At 44.2% G+C, this 16,928-nt stretch overlaps 1 protein-coding gene across 1 annotated transcript in view; it reads right to left on the bottom strand.

Moving 5' to 3' along the window:
• Positions 1-269: 269 nt before the first annotated feature.
• Positions 270-16,928, bottom strand: part of LIN9 (lin-9 DREAM MuvB core complex component) — a 37,333-nt gene continuing 20,674 nt past the window's right edge. Inside the window, exons 3-15 of the mRNA XM_088449364.1 lie at positions 16,305-16,396; positions 15,736-15,840; positions 15,305-15,432; positions 14,709-14,834; positions 12,279-12,436; positions 9,863-9,996; positions 7,057-7,176; positions 6,559-6,660; positions 5,464-5,544; positions 4,417-4,542; positions 3,942-4,121; positions 3,756-3,853; positions 270-1,334 (exon numbers count right to left, since the gene is read on the bottom strand). Of these exons, the coding sequence (XP_088305490.1) occupies positions 1,229-1,334; positions 3,756-3,853; positions 3,942-4,121; positions 4,417-4,542; positions 5,464-5,544; positions 6,559-6,660; positions 7,057-7,176; positions 9,863-9,996; positions 12,279-12,436; positions 14,709-14,834; positions 15,305-15,432; positions 15,736-15,840; positions 16,305-16,396 (1,556 nt within the window). The 3' untranslated portion in view covers positions 270-1,228. The remainder of the gene's footprint in view (positions 1,335-3,755; positions 3,854-3,941; positions 4,122-4,416; positions 4,543-5,463; positions 5,545-6,558; positions 6,661-7,056; positions 7,177-9,862; positions 9,997-12,278; positions 12,437-14,708; positions 14,835-15,304; positions 15,433-15,735; positions 15,841-16,304; positions 16,397-16,928) is intronic.

Below are 16,928 nucleotides of genomic sequence, written 5' to 3'. Positions count from 1 at the left end.
CCGTGTGTGTAGTATTACTGTGCATCAAATCCAAGCTGTAAAGGACCATCGCCCCCGTGTGTGTAGTATTACTGTGCATCAAATCCAAGCTGTAAAGACCATCGCCCCTGTGTGTGTAGTATTACTGTGCATCAAATCCAAGCTGTAAAGACCATCGCCCCCGTGTGTGTAGTATTACTGTGCATCAAATCCAAGCTGTAAAGACCATCGCCCCTGTGTGTGTAGTATTACAGTGCATCAAATACATAAAGAATACAAAATACACCAGAAAACTTAGAATATCTTTTTTTTTTTTTCTCTTATGCTATACAAGCGCCTCAGGGTGAGGATTCCTGGGCGGTGTTAGCTCTGTACAATACCATAAAATACTTCATTTATCTGTGGCCTCTAATACACCCAGGGACACCTTTCCTACGGCTAGCTCTGAAAACAAATGTGAAACTGTTTATTATAATTCATCTCTTTACCACCTATATTAAACAACCCGATACACAATTTTTACAAGATAAACATCTGTGAATACACTTTATGCATTGTCCGTGCCAATAGCTGTTACAGGCCACCCTCCATAAAAAACAGGTCTTACCCGAAATTCATGTAGCCGCAATGCTGCCCCCCCCTCCTCCCCACAAGTGGCCACGTGGGGGTCCTCCTTTGCATTAAATAGGGACTGACACCAGATGTAGGAGCACAGAATCCCCTGACAAGCGGATGACACTTCATATCCGTTTCCGAGGGACAGACAATTTGGGAAGGAGGAGGAGTAAACGAAAGGATAGGAAAGAAATGGGCAGAGAAACATTTGCAGTGCGTTGTGGATCCTTCCTCGTGTCTGGCTACCAGCAGTCCGTCTGTAAAGCCCCCAAAAGTTCAGAGACGTTTGTACCTACATAGATCATCCTCACTCACATCCTCAAGCTTCACTCTTTTAACCACCAAAGACATCAGGACACCAACAGACACAAAATGGCTGCCTTGGACACAAATGACGACGTGAAGATGCGGAGGATGGAGGGAAGGGTTGGCGTAGAGGTGGGCGAGCTATTCCAGTCTGTACATCTGTAGATAATGGCCTGGTAATACTAACAGCTACTCGCTGCAGGGTGTATCCATAGGACAAAGTAAATAAAATATCTGGAGGTCCTTAATGCTGGTTCACGACCAAACAACCAAGAGTTTGTTGTCCTTCCACTTATAGTCCAGCGAGAAGAGAACGCGGACGGATTGTTCAGTCCCTGTTTGTGTTGTTGGCGGAGAAGGCGTGGAGATTGCCCATCTGGCTCAGGCCGCTCTGGATATGTGCAACGTGGATCTCAACATTATTCTGGAAACAGCTGGGGAGGGAGAAGACATTGAGAGGCGACGTCATACCGTGCGGGTCACAGGGGTACTGTGTACATTATTAAGGGGTGAGGAAATAATAAATAAAATCTAATCAAACCAAATCTGAATCCAACCTTGAGGTTAGTTCGGGTCTTCCTAAAAAAACAACCTAATGTTACATAAAACCAGAAGACCCAGCGCTGGGAGCTGTACAACGCCTGTATAAAAAACAGACCCGGTGAATTTCTTTTATTTGAATTTACAGGTCCCAGTGGACCCTTGATGTCAGGGTATGCAGATGCTTGTATGTGTACACATTAGAGCTTAACACAAACACTGTAGGACTTGCTGGGACCTGTAGTTCACCAATAAAAATGTTATGAAATGTCAACATCGTTTTACATCACCCCACACCACCCCTTAATGTACACAATCATCCCCATACTAGAATTCACACAGTTGGGAGCACTACCATCATCTGAAGCGGTGGAGCCCCGGTGGGGGTGGGGGGGGTGGGGGGGTGGGGGGGCAAATAGTCCCTTCTTTCAAACAACATTGTGCCCAATTAGTAATACAGGTTGAGTCTCCCATATCCAAAATGCTTGGGACCAGGGCTATTTTGGATATTGGAATATTCTGTATTTTGGAATATTTATGTATCATAAAGAAATATCTTGGGAATGGGACCCAAATCTAGGTACAGAGTACATGTATGTGTTATATACACCTTATACACACAGCCTGCAGGTCATTATATACAATATTTTCAATCATTTTGTGGCTCAAACAAAGTTTGTGTACAAACATGACATTCATTAATGTTTCATTTACACCTTATACACAGAGCCTGAAGGACATTTTATACAATATTATCAATAAGTTTCTGCCTTTTAACAAAGTTTGTGTACATTGAACTATCAAAAAGCAAAGATTTCACTATCTCAGTCATGCTAAAAAAATTCTGCATTTCGGAATATTCCGTACTTCTGAATATTTGGATAATGGAGACTCAACCTGTAATTGGCCAACTCGTTGTCTTGTAATCTAATGCCTAAACCTCCCCCATCTTTTGGCAACAAAAAAACAAAACCATTTGTGTTTCCATAATTTGCCGTAGTAGGTGGTCTGCCAAATTATTCCTACACATTTTATGCCTTTCATTCAAATATGTATTGAAGAAAAATAAATAAAAAGCATGACCTTTTTCAAGTGTTTTTCGCCGTTTTGCAAAGGTGGATTAATACCGAAGCAAGAACCAAAAAGTTTCTTGGCAAAAAAAAATAAATAAAAATATTGTCCATATTGGGTAAATGGTGCTTTGCCATGTAGGAGAAATAATCAAAGTAACGGTATTTCCTGAAAATACTATTAGGGGAATTCAATATGGGAGCGAAAACTCCGTTTTTATGTTAATATCGCACCTATGACGTTATTATCGCAGGTTTTAGTTTTACACCGTATTCAATTTCAAAGACTTTTCGCAGGTTCAAAAAGTCTTTGATAAAAGACTGGGATAACTTTTCACCATTGAATAGGTGTCGAAAAAAAGTGCAGAATTGGGGTTTAGGGGTGCAGGCTTAAAAAAAAATAGCCTGCACCCCTGGGAATGTCAAAAAAAGTTTAAAAAAAAAATAGGGACACCCCAAAAAATTAATTTAAAAATTGGGGTGAAAAAAAAAATGGGAAAAAATTGTTAAACAATAGGGAAATAGGTTCAGGGCTATTCTGCATGTATGCGGCACGTGTTTTCTAGAATAGATTAATAGCGGCAGGTGCACAGTTGCAGAATTTTTAAAAACTTACTTTAGGGACATAAAAATATGCTAGTACCCATTTCATGTACCCCAAATTTGATAGGTTATTTTTTTCGTTTTTTTAAGTGGTCCTAAGTGCTCTTCTGCATCACTTCTTCAATGTCGGGAAAAAAACACCTGCTGCGGCTATTTAAAGCCCCGACTTTCATTTGCAGGCTAAAACGGGGGTACCCATAGTGTTCCCCCATGTTTTTACAACTTTAGGGGGGGGTTCTACAATTTTTTTAAGGAAAATTTCGTAACTTTACGCAAATCCCACTTCGCAGGCTCCCGTTTTCGTTAGTTTCATATTGAAAACGGGGATAAGCAGGCGCGAGCCCGATACTTTATCATAGGTAAAAGCTCCGATATGAAACGTAAACTTCGACAGCGAAGTTTACGTTTCATATTGAATTCCCTTCAATGTCTTCCAAAATAAATAAAAATATAAATTTATGTGGGTGCTGTATAAATTATTGGGGATATTGATGCCCCCACCCCCAAAAAAACAAATCCAAAATAGACACAGCAGCAAATAAATTAAAGTAACGCCTGCAAATATGACCCCACCCCCCCTCCCCTATTAATTACCAATGTAGTTCAGTGTAAACTACAATACACCAAGTGTCAGGCACGTACCTGATATTAGATGGATTTATTGAACTCTTTATATCATTGATTGAATCTGTTAAAGATTTGAATTCAAAAGAGTTCAGGTCCCCTCCTTCTGCGAGGCACTGTAAGAGAGAACCGCAGCCAGGTTAGCCGTGTCGTGACGCAGCGCGGGCGCTGAAAACCCCCACTGACGTAGTCACAGTGGCTTACTTTTATCTGTAGGAGGATGGCGGTGAGCTTGGATATTAGGTCTGTCAAGCTCTCGTTCTGCACGCAGGGCTGGCCGCTGGACGTGTTTGCCTGGCGCACCATCTCCTGGGCTTCCTCCTCGCAGCGCTGCCTCATGTCAGTCGGCTGGTTTGCGGGTTGAAGCCCCTGATCTGGTGCGAGCTGCAGGAAATAGAAGTTATCATCACTCGACTGGCATAATATACACACAGGACCGGAGAAGAGACCGGACACCAGAAAACTAGATTTAAACTACACCCCCAAATTCTAGTAAACATTCCGGATTACCTGGGATTTTATCCAATATTAATATCAAACTTATTGTGTAAGGTTTGGTGCCTTAAAAATGAGCAAAGCTGAACAGGTAAACTGGACAACGGGCTCTTTTACTCCCCCCAAGTTTCCTTATGATTAAAACATATAAACAGTTGCAAACACTGCAATATGGGCTTATTACCTCATAGCAATACTGCTGGACTTTGTGAAGAACCTTATTGAGATCTTTGTTGAGTTGCTCCAGATCGAGAACAATTGTTGCGTATCGTCTTTGAAACTCAAGGTCAATAGGCGCAGAGTAGGATTTCTGTTACCAAAAGGGGAAAAACATTTTTATATAGGAGAGGGGAAGGGAAAACATTGTACGTACAGTAGTTATCCAGCTATAAAGGTGTGAAGGTTCCTGTCCCTCTGGGTATTCTCCCATGTCAGGAGCTATGGGGGAATCTCTGCTTTTGCACCGATTGTTCAGTGTTGTGAGAAGAGCCTCAAAAACATAAAATAGATACCGCCGATTCCCTGCCACCTTAAAACGCCCGCGTCTACCAGCAGCCTCCCCAAAGTATCTTTATGCTCCTAACGCTGTGGAACAGTTTGGACAACAACTAGTCACAATGGGAGTTAAAGAACTTTGAAATCATAAGACTCAAGTTTCATTACAGCAGGACTAGGCAACCTGCGGCACTCCAGCTGCTGTGGAACTACACATGCCAGCATGCCCTGGCCGAGTTTAAGTATGCCCTTAGAGCAAATCTGTGTCGGTGCACGCTGGGATGTGCAGTTCTACAGCAGCTGGAGAGCCGTATATTGCCAACCCCCGCTCTACAGCGTAAACGTGCACAATTTAGGTATCTCACCTTGTTGCAGCTGGCACATATAAAGGGTAGAACGAGAACAGAGGCTCAATGATTTCATTTATCACAGTCCCATTCCGAGTTTTACACCAAGAGCCCACGTTACACTTCATATTTAATATAAAACGGAGATTATCTTTATTCCTGTGGTACTGTAATAGCCAAAAACATTACCAGTCTCTCTACAACAATCTGTACGCACGTCTAATTTTACTTTTTGCAGTGGCCGCCTGTCTATTAAGTAACATTAGATTCCATTTCCGAGACGCGCCTGAATAAGGCCGCACATTTCTCACCATCCGCGCGCTCGCTGGCTGAATCTGACTTTGAAGTGACCCGGTCTGGTATAATGACCTGTATAATATAAAGCTCACCAGCTTTTCGGCTTCTGTGTTCATGTCTCTCAGCTGCTTGATGTGTTCTTTCTTGATCATCAGGATCTTCGATAATCTCGTCTATGAGAACAGAACATGTAACACTGAATGCAGGCGTGTAACGCGTGTAACAGGTTATGTTGTTGCTTTAAATGTTAAAACAAAATCCTCTGATCACAGATACAGATGTCAAAAAACTCAAACCAAAGAAAAAAAATAACGGGCATGATATATACTATATAGCGCTTTTCTCCCAAAGGACTCCAGGCACTTTACAGACACAGTATGACTATAATACAGAGGGGAAGCAGTCATTTTGGGTCATCGCTTGCGCAGAATAGTCATCCGGCTCCATGAAGGTACCAGGCGAGGCGGCCATATTGGGAGCACTACATAGATTTGCAATGGGCGGAACAGGCAATGTCTGAACGAGCTGATGCGTAATGGGGGAGTCGCAGAATACGAAAGAGATACAGATTCCTTACAAAATAAATCAGAACCATGCATCGTTCATCCTACCCATGAGTAGCAGGCAAGGCAGCCATCGTGTACGCTCTACGTAGGTTACATTGTGCGAGATAAGAAATACAGGGAAATAATACAATAATAACACTACAATGGTAAAGATGAAGTGTAACTAACGAGATGTGAATTGAATAAATAGTTCCATGCGGGGATCAAGCGAGGCAGCCATCTTGGGCGCACTACATGGGCAGAATGAGCAATCGGTAGAAGTATAATATACAGCGGGGGAATTACAGAATAATTAAATAGAATGCTGAGGCTGGGGCCCTGGTTTGGATGGTGAATAGAATAAAAAAAAAAGAAAAGTAGGTTGAAGTGGGAATAAATAGTACAATAAATAAATCCTAGAATCAGAACAAGGACCTGCGAGTTTGATGGAGGAGATTGAGATTCCTGAATAAATTAGAACCTTTTTGATCTTGAAGGGTTTAGTTTAGAGAAATGTAACTTATTGCTGGAGCCATAGTGACATCACAGTACACATCACTTCCTTGGTGACACTTTGCACCATAGCGTTGTTATGATGGCAGTGTGAACGCGCACAGATGTCGTCACGGTCCGCAAACTTACCACCTGAACAAGAAACTCTACAGGAAATCCGCCTATCGTGTCATTGTCTGAGCTGGAAGATTTCATTTTCCAAGGAGACTGTCCCAACAAGGGATCGTTTTCCTGTAACAAAATATAAATATAACGGCATTGTCCAGCATCGGCACATGACAAACGGTAATATACAATTTACCAGACAACAGAATAATACGGAGTGGCCTGATTCTGAACCGCACGCAATGCCGATATTTGCGCAAACGGTAGATGGTTTTCAAATGCGCACAAGTTGCAGAAATGTGGCAAAGCGCATGCGTCTCACGGTGTGTGCGCGCTCAAAGAGGCGCAGTGGTGACTGAGATGCACGGCCTCCTGGTAGGTGACAATTCAGGCACACAGCGATGCACAGCCTCACACATTACTCGGCGCCCCGCTATATGGGTAGGGCGGCTGTACCCAATAATCTGCCCACGTAGCGCATGTTTGATTATAATTTTAATCCTCATAAATAACAGTTCTCACCATGATGGGCGACTGGGCATTAGGAGGGTAATGTAACCGCGGCGGGGTCATGAACATCCGGGATGGGCGCTGCTTTTGTCCGAAGGCGGCGATGGGCATGGTTTCATGGGGCTCGTTGCTCTGTGAACCAAAGACAGGAAGAAAATCTGACATTAAAAAACACAGGTGACAGGTTTGAGTACCGGACACCATTACCACCACATGGAGTGACTGTAACCCCTTATACACTCTGGGGGAGATGCATCGAGCCTGGGAAAGAGATAAGTAGAGATCAGCTTATAAGTGTCATTTATTTCGCAGTGCCTTTGAAATGACAGTAAGACGCTGATCGGTTACTCTGGGGGAACTACTCCAACTATCTCTCTCCAAGGCTTGATACATCTCCCCTTCTGGCCTTTACAAACAGCTGGGTACTAACCAGAAGCTACATAAGCACGGACGACCACCATTACCCTCAGCATGTGTGGAATTAATGGGCAAGGTTCTCCCTCTTACTCAACTATTTACTAAGGTCTAAAAGTACAGACACCACGGTACACGTGACATACAGCAGCTGCTAAAGTCATCACTAGCCACAACGGCAACTTAGAATACATTGCCGAATGCGCTAAACTAGGAATCTGTTTATTGGATGTACGCAACATCGTCTGGACCTTCCGCCTGTTACAGGCCGGCGTCACTCTTTGAGGAGAGCTGCTCTACATGTGGAACATAATGAATGCAGCATGAACACTTCTAATGATCCACAACCTGCTATAAAAGCACGTGCCTACAGCGCACACCAGTGGTCAGTCAGTGCCGGTGCAGCTTTTCCTGTGTGCGCACTGACGTGCCTTTCATATGGATCCAAATTAGAGTATAAGTTTTATTTATCATGTTCTGTGATAATCAATATAACATGGAGGCCTCATTTGCATATGGGTGTTTTAGGACCCATATGCAAACATTTGGGGGAAATTCACCGTTCTGCCAATACCTGGGAACGGTACCGCTGGCTCTTACCGGACTTAGTTTTTTGTTTTGTTTTTTGCGCTTTTCAGTTTTTAGAAGCAGGAGAATAAAATGAATCGATGTGAACGACCCCACATTGTTGTGTCTCAAGCATACGCCAGCGGAATAAGGATTACAAATGTTGGTAGATTATTTTGTCAGTTTGGCAATAAGAATCTCTCACATTTCTAGTTCCTGACTTCAAAGCTTGTCAGATTAGGATCTCTTATTAATCTGCTGGAAACCAGTGAGGGTCACACGCACAAGCCTACTGCCCTCTGTTAATGTCAGTTACTGATGTGGTGCATTAACCCCTGTGGGTCTGTGCAGTTTTTGTCATCTGTTTTCCATTAGGAAATGAATAGTAAAGCCGGATACCCGATGCAAAACAGACTGGAGCCAGAACCACCTGGCCTGCTTTGGATAACAGCTGCACCGAGAGCTGGAGAAAAGGAGAGGGAGGTGGAGCCCAAGCAGGAAGTATGGCTACACTGACAGTGCAGACCGAGACAGCAGCATGGGAGAAAGGGGAGGAGCAGCTGCAGACAGTGTCTACCCAGAGTGATTAGGACTGTCCAGCAGCCAGCCTATAAGGTAAGAGGGAAGGGAATACTATATTGTCTATCTGTATGTGACAGTATGTGCATAGGTGTGTGTCTATGTATATATGTATGTGTGTGACAGTATGTAGCCTATGTAGAGTATGTGTTTAGGGGTGTAACTGTAGGTATGTATGTAGTGTTGCCGGTAGGCTGTTTCAGTGGCGCACTTTGCCCAATTTGAAAACACTAAATGCACCCCCACGATAAAACAGCCGGCTGGGTACCATCCCCACCTGTAAACCGTAGTGTTCCGGAGGGGGTAGGGGGGGGTTGGAGTTGCAGTGACACAATCACTGTCGTGTGAATAGATGCTGTATGCTTTGGGGTTACTCAGCAACCCCTTACAGTGATGAAAAGGGGTCACATCTTAAGGGTTTGCCCCCTATTCACCCCCTTTTCGGGCGCACAATAGTGCCCTTTTTACCCACAGGCGCCCTGCCCCACTCAAGCCCTAGACTGAACACTATGTTTGCATACATATGTACACTATTGTACGTGTGACTATGTATGTATGTATGTATGTATGTGTGACCATGTATGAATGTATGTATGTATGTATGTATGTGTGACAGTATGTATGTGTGTGACCATGTATGAATGTATGTGTGTGACAGTATGTGTGTGTGTGTGCCCATGTATCAATGTATGTACGTGTGACAGTATGTATGTGTGTGGGTGTGTGACTATGTATGCCTGCATTCCCCCAACGATCCCTATTTGGTCGGCCATTCATGCTCTTCAGGCAGTGTCCCACGGGAAGGACAGGTAGGGAGATAACGCTCTCTCTTGCTGTGCGCATGAGGCTAAAGGAAGTTATATACACCCCCCAGTGTGACATGAAATGGGGACGTGACATGTGACCACACCCCCTTTCATGTGCACCAACGGCTTGCGAAAACAAGAACCCGATCCCCATGTCCCAAATGTTGGGCTTCAGGACCCTCCAATGTTAAGTACCGAGGGCCCATCAAAGCCTTAATCCAGCTCTGACTGGTGCCTATGTAGAGAGGGTTGATATCAGATCAATAGCAGAACCCAGGTACCCTTACACCGAGTCTTAAGCATTCATGCTGCAGAGGGTTTGATCATTCTAAACATTATTTTCAACCATGGGACAAGCTTAATAAATGGCACTTTTGCAGATCATCCTATCAGCAGGGAAATACAATAGATCGACGCCAGAGACAGACACTGGAAAGAAATTTCACACTTACCAAGATCTCAAAATCTGGGATTGTATGTGTGCCGAGTCCATTCCTATCAAAGGTGACCCTGTAAGTGGAGTTCTGGGTGTCTACAGCATCTATCTGTCCTGTAAACAGGCCGTCGTGCATCCCACGTAACCGCGCTAGGAGAAAATGGAGAGCATTAGCTGGATGGTAATTAAAGGCCTTTACGGTCTATACAAGTAATGTACATGTGAAAAGCCAAAATCTATAGGACAAGCCATACAAGTCCCCTGAATGCAGTGCCAACGGCCATTGTCTGAACTGGGACCAATTGCAGGAGAACACAACCCTCCGTCACAGCTTCTCCCACCAATGTTACTTCCACTGGGTGCAGGAGAGGGACCAGTGTTAAGCAATCCAAAGACTCCAAAAGAATGCCATGGGAAATCTGCCCAAAGTGATATATATACACCAGAAGGGAGGCGGCACACACGTAATATAAGCGCGGCATACGCCATCACTGAGCGATTGTCAAATGCTGGTCTGTAACTATACCAAGACCCCAGGCCTGAGACAGAAGCTGGCTGAGCTGCTGTGGTCATCACCGGCCCTGCTACTGTGTGCAATGCTCCCTATGCAAATGGCTTACACGGTGAGGTCCGATCAGATGTGCGCCTCCTATGACATGCTGCAGAGGAGCGAGAGAGCGCGCACGGCGGAGACATTTACTGAATACACTCTCCAGTTGTTTCCTGCATGTTAAGCTGGCCACACACGTAGCAATGTGCTCACAATCAGCCGATGTGTACGATTTCCCTTGAAACCCTCCCCGGTAGGGGAGGGTTTCTGCACACGATTTGGTGTCCAATCTTCATACGATCTCTCCTGCAGTCAGACTGTCACAGTGCATCGCCTCCTAGATTGTCAGATCTGGCCTACTGCACGGCAGATCTGAAGATGCGATGTGCGACCAGCGGGGACGCGCATCGCATCGTGATCGTGAGTGGGGACTCACGATTTCCTCACGATTTGGCCATATTTTACACGATCTGTCGTTCCAATGTGTCGGAATCGGCCAGATCGGGTAAAATATCGCTATGTGTGTGGCCAGCATTAATCAGCTGAGTAATACACACATGAATAGGATAGATTGGCTTTTCTCTGTAAAAGGCCCAACACGACTCATGAACTATCTACACCCCAAGCTGCAATTTACTTATAATGCACAATAGGCTACTAATAAACAGGGCAATGGTTACTTTGTACTCAAGACTGTAAGCTCCCCAGACAGGCAGGATCACGCCACTCAGATTATAAACACTAATGGTGCATACACACAGTCAGATGTGTCAGATGAACGATTTCTGACTGCATTAAAATGAATGGAACCGTCCAAACCTGACTGCAAACCCATCAGATGTCAGATATCGTTATCTGACAAGCGGGAACGCGCATCTAATCATTCAGGCATGTCAGATATCAGTGTTCACTCCAGCTCCGGCGGTAGACAGGGCGCCGGAGCTAGAGAGGGCAACTATGTGCCCGAAAAGGGGGCATGGCCATGGAAAGGGGGCGTGCCTATAAGACACGTCCCCTTTTCGTCATACTTGGGGGCGTGCCCGGCACTTACGGACACGCCGGGCAGCCCCCAAGCACTGCAGACAGGGAGAATAGATGCCGGGCGCGTCCGCCCGGCGTCTATTCTCCGGCGGTGACCGGGTCACCGCGCATTTCTCCACCCGCGGGACGCTGCGTCCTGCGGGTGAAGACGGCACCCGCAGGCTGTGAGGGCAGGGCGCTTTTTGCCCTCCTTCTGGAGGGCAGGATGCTTTTTGCCCTCCAGAAGGAGGGCGGGGCGCAGTGCCCCGCTAAAACAGCCTAGCGGGAACGCTAAGATATGTCAGATTTTCCTTCAGATATGAACGATTGAATGATTTTTAAAATCGTTAATGTACAGATCTGAAGTAAAATCTGACCGTGTGTATGCACCATAACACCTCATGTTATTCACACATCAAAATAAGGTTCAGAAACAACTGCTGAAGCTAAACTGCTGCTGACTGACATTTGTAGCCATGTAACTGAGGGGGACATGCTCCTGGCTAGATTACCCCCATCTCCCGGGCAGCATTGGGGCGAGGTACAGATTAGTTTGGTCCTATGGGCAATTTCTCCACTCTTTAGAAAGTCTGATACATCCCCCCCCTCCCCACTATGTGAGAACTAAGGGGAGGGGGAGCCAAATCATCTATTCCATGCAATGCAATACTATTAGATCAGGGCAGTTTGCATTGGATCCTCTCCTGGGGGTTCCCTGTACCTGTAACCATCCCTGTACTGTGGAGAATTTGCCATATATACAGTATACGGGGCATTTCCTGGGATGGCCCAGCATATAAGGGAATAACCAGTACTCGTTCTCAGTAACCGACCATGAAATTCAATCCCTATAAGACTTTACCGGTAACTTTGGTTCCTATGACCAAGGAAAGGGGGATTTCATCAGGGAGATCCTTAAACTGCGACACGTCTGCCACCTTCCGCTGCTGCAGGAGACGAATCTTCTGTCGCTTCTGTTCCAGAGCCGACCGTTCCTCTTCAAAGAACGCTGCGGAGCATCTAGAAATAGTACGCAGAACGTTAAACATTGGCACCCCCTTACTGGAATGGCTCTGCAGAGACCCATCCTTGTGTCTGGAGACGACGCATGTTAGGACAGGACGGTTCTCCTTTAAACGGAATTGGGACTACCAGACATTTTGACAAACTTTAAAGACGAACACACAAGAGTTAAACATTACTTTTTGGTTCCTAGTGATGGGCTGCAATCTTAAATACGAGTCCACAATGTGGTGCCTTCACCAAGATGCCAACAAGTGCACAAATAATTTACATAAGTTTAGTTCTACAATCTTTTAAACTATGAAATTTAATGCAGTCTGGTATTGGTGACATATAGCACAAAAATTGGGCTATTTATACTTCCATTCAACCGGTTTTTCAGAGTACATTGGGGGACACTGGATGGGGTGATCAGAGATTATGATTCTGTGGGTCCCAGGGACCCATCATTTAAGAAAAAAATCTGGGGTCCTAACTCACTTTCTCTCAGTCCCATCAGAATTTACCTCCCTGCATGCCAACTTAAGAGCCCCACAGTGCCCTTCAGGTGCCCCAAAGTGACCGATCAGTGCCCTCCAGGTGCCCCACAGTGACCGATCAGTGCCCTCCAGGTGCCCCACAGTGACCGATCAGTGCCCTTCAGGTGCCCCAAAGTGACCGATCAGTGCCCTCCAGGTGCCCCACAGTGGCCGATCAGTGCCCCACAGTGACCGATCAGTGCCCCACAGTGACCGATCAGTGCCCCACAGTGCCCTCCAGGTGCCCCACAGTGCCCTCCAGGTGCCCCACAGTGCCCTCCAGGTGCCCCACAGTGACCGATCAGTGCCCTACAGGTTCTCCTCGTGAGACGTGACCAGAGGAAACTTCTTTGTTCTGCTACCAGCCGTTATGTAGTACCAGGACGGGACCTACTACATGTACTCAGACAGCTGTATCCCATTGCCTAAAGTGCTTCCAGCAGGAACTGCTCTCTTTTCTCATGACAGAGTCCCTCAAAGACATTATGGAAGTAAAAGATGCGCTATAGAGCGTAACTGTGGTCACTGACTGGGAGTATAGAGATGCTTGAATTTAGGCACTTAGGGATTTCAGTCATTTCTCTTACAAAGTCCCAGGGACAGAATCAGGAGGAACAAAGGAGAGAGAACACGGTTCTCCAACAAAAACAGGAATGAGAACCTTAACAAAAGGAGAACAGTAAACAACAGAAGAATAAAGGGTGGACCCAGATAAGTAACCCCATTTCCTTTTATCATCCATGTGGGGGAAACTGGAACACTGGTGACATCCCATAGCTGCCCCTAGGGGAGGGTACACTCAGAAGTCACGGTGTACAGCACCTTAGGTAGAAATATGGCATATTTGGAACAGAAATGTTGTATCCGTTCAATTTTTTTAACACGTGTCCTGAGAACCAGGTGACAGCCCTGCTCAGCTGAGGACCCGTGCCATTCCCGGCCACTAAGAACCATGGCATAGACCAGGATTTTAAAAGGTAAAATAAATGAACACTGGCTAGAACAACTGACCACAGGATATATATAAAATAAATACAGGTTGAGTCTCCCATATCCAAAATGCTTGGGACCAGCGGTATTTTGGATATCGGAATATTCCGTATTTTGGAATATCTGCATAAAATAATGAAATATCTTGGGAATGGGACCCAAATCTATACACAGAATACATTTATGTGTTATATACACCTTATACACATAGCCTGAAGGTCATTTTATACTATATTTTTAATAATTTGTGCTTTAAACAAAGTATGTGTACATTGAACCATCAGAAAGGAAAGGTTTCACATTCTCAGTCATGCTAAAAATATTCCGTATTTCGGAATATTTATATATATGGGAGACTCAACCTGTATATCTATTTAACACTCAAGACAAAAAGTGTTTAACTTTGTCCTCAAGGCAACCTAACAGTTCACATTTTTAGGATATCCATGCTTGAGCACAGGTGGCTTAATCAGTACCTCAGTCAATTTAATTTAAGGGTCATTCCATGTGAAGTGGACCAATTGACATGGAATGGCCCTTAACTATCTGTGCTGAAGCATGGATATCCAGCCTTAATACTGGAACTGTTCGGGTGCCTTGAGGGCAGAATTTGGGAACCACTGGCCTCAATAATACAATGCAATAACTGCTGGATTAAAATACTCCCACGAGCTTCAGGTTATATAACGCACACACACACACACTCTCTCGCGATCTCTCCATTCCACCACACACACTCTCTCCATTCCACCAAGTTTTACCTTCGTGGCTTCCCCATAAGTCGCCGAATTTTCCCCCATTCCACCCGGGTTAATTTCCTTGTTTTAAGATTTGGAAAGGATTCTTTTAGGCAAACACAGAAATCATTATCGCCTTCAAAAAGAGGCCTGAAAAACAGACAAAAGACACATGAATACAGTTTTGCAAACAAGACTCTGCTACTGGGATTTAGATCGGAGCAAACATCATCGCATCCACATTACTAACGCAAAAAACCCATTTCCTATACAATGTCTGAGAACTGTCACTTTTAGGTAAACAGTGTTTAGAAGGCTGAGATTGTACAGCCAAATATTATGGCATAAGCACACCTAAAACATTGGTCTAATAATATCATCTTATGTTATATACGGATTTAATTTATGGGTTGTCTGCATTTATATTGCAAACATTCATAGTTTTTTTTACAGAAAGTTACTGTGGATCAGGCGTTATTAAAGGGGCACTATAATGGGACAAGACACAAGTCCTAAGCAATCATACCAAATAGGAACTACAAATTAAACAATGGCGATTCCAGAGTGAGAACACGTTGGCAGGCACTCAAGAGGTCAAAACAAGGTATAGCGGCTCTTACTTGTCAATATTTGAATAAAACCACTCGTATATACACCATTTGTGCGCTTTGGGGAGCTTCAATAAATTCCGCAGCCTATAGCCGATTTTCTGAGACGCCTTTTTCACCGGCGTGGTTGTTACAAACTTCTAGAATGAAACCAGCAAATGCTTATTTCAGTTTTCAGAATGTGAAGATAAAAAAATTACATTTCGATTGTTTTTTAGTAAATCACCAAATATGTCACTTACTAAAATAAAGACACAGTTTCATACATATCCCTTTCAGCAGCGTAGAGAGAGATCAGCAATGATAGGATCACAGACAATAGTGATCTACTGCTAGACAGCACAGTCGTTGGTTTATTGTTGCAGGCAGGACCACAGGGCAGTGTGGGACAGAGACTCTCAGAAAAGGAACAGATGATTTATTGCACATACAGGGTGACTTACCTGTGGTACCACTGTAGTTTTTTGATTTCTTTTTGGCGATCTGGTATTTATCTGGTGATCGTCTTCTTCGCAGAAAAGTCGGCTTCGTTTAGAACTTCGGTGAGGCTGGGGAAAGAGACAGCACGTGTCATTTGGAGGCAGTACAAAGATTCTGTGGAATATATTATTTATATAGAAAAACACACAAAAAAAAGCACAAAATATAGGCTCCAACAGGTTATAAGTGTTTATTCTCATTGTCTATACCCCAGTGTAACTCAAGTGTCCTCCAGTGGATGAAGGGTAAACAACTCAATATAACCAAAACATGACAACAGGGATAAGTTTTGTCGCAATTTCGCACACAACATACGGATTTTATCTCGATAGGACGATGCCAGCAATTCCGTAGGTACACTGATTACCGGCATTTCAAATGCAGTTTTTTTTCCTAAAACCAGTCTATTTTCATCAAATCTGAATGCTATTAAATGCTGACAATGTTGTTGAAACATTTATTATCTGCTATTTTATGTCATGATGACATTTTCACAGGTTAACACGAGACTGCCAGCCGCCAAGCTACCCACCAGGTCAGTGACGGCGTTGTTCCCACCCTTCCAGTTCGGGGTTTTCTGCGGAGAGTTGTATTTTTCATGCCAGGGACTCGATAAGCTTCCTTCTGTACCGTAAAAGCAAACCACATGCTGGATGTTACAAGTTCATCTTATAAAGGGTAAATGGTGACCACTGCACTAGTCAGTTTCAGTTCTAGCACAAAATCTAAGCCTTTCTGTATTTTCAAAATCATCTAGAACGGCTTACATTTATAAAGGTGTGCAACATTTTATCAATCCCAAAATACCTAGGCTTAAAAGGTGAATAGGGGTCGGGAGAAAAAAAAAAAAAAAAGCTTGAAAAGTATTTATAAGTGGTGTCCAGTGTACATGGGCCTGGTACGTGATTGCCTCTAAACTGCAAATAGGGACTTTCTGTATTTTTTTTTTTGAGGTACGTAGCTTTGGTGCGAGTGGGAGGATATTTTACAGTGGCAGATTTGGTTATACGACATACAGAAGAACATAAAGTATAACTGCGATTAGCAGATCTCTTACACCTCAAGGCTCCCCAACAGTTCAGGTTTTAGAGATTATCTATGGTTTGGGAATCTCGGTCTTATACTAATTTTCTGATGCACTCTCTTTCACGTTAAT

Source organism: Taudactylus pleione, unplaced genomic scaffold, assembly GCF_031769625.1.
Source record: "Taudactylus pleione unplaced genomic scaffold, aTauple2 ptg000483l, whole genome shotgun sequence".
In the NCBI taxonomy this organism is placed as follows: Eukaryota; Metazoa; Chordata; class Amphibia; order Anura; family Myobatrachidae; genus Taudactylus; species Taudactylus pleione.
Note: the sequence above shows the minus strand (reverse complement) of the source record. Positions and strands in the feature narration are given on the sequence as shown.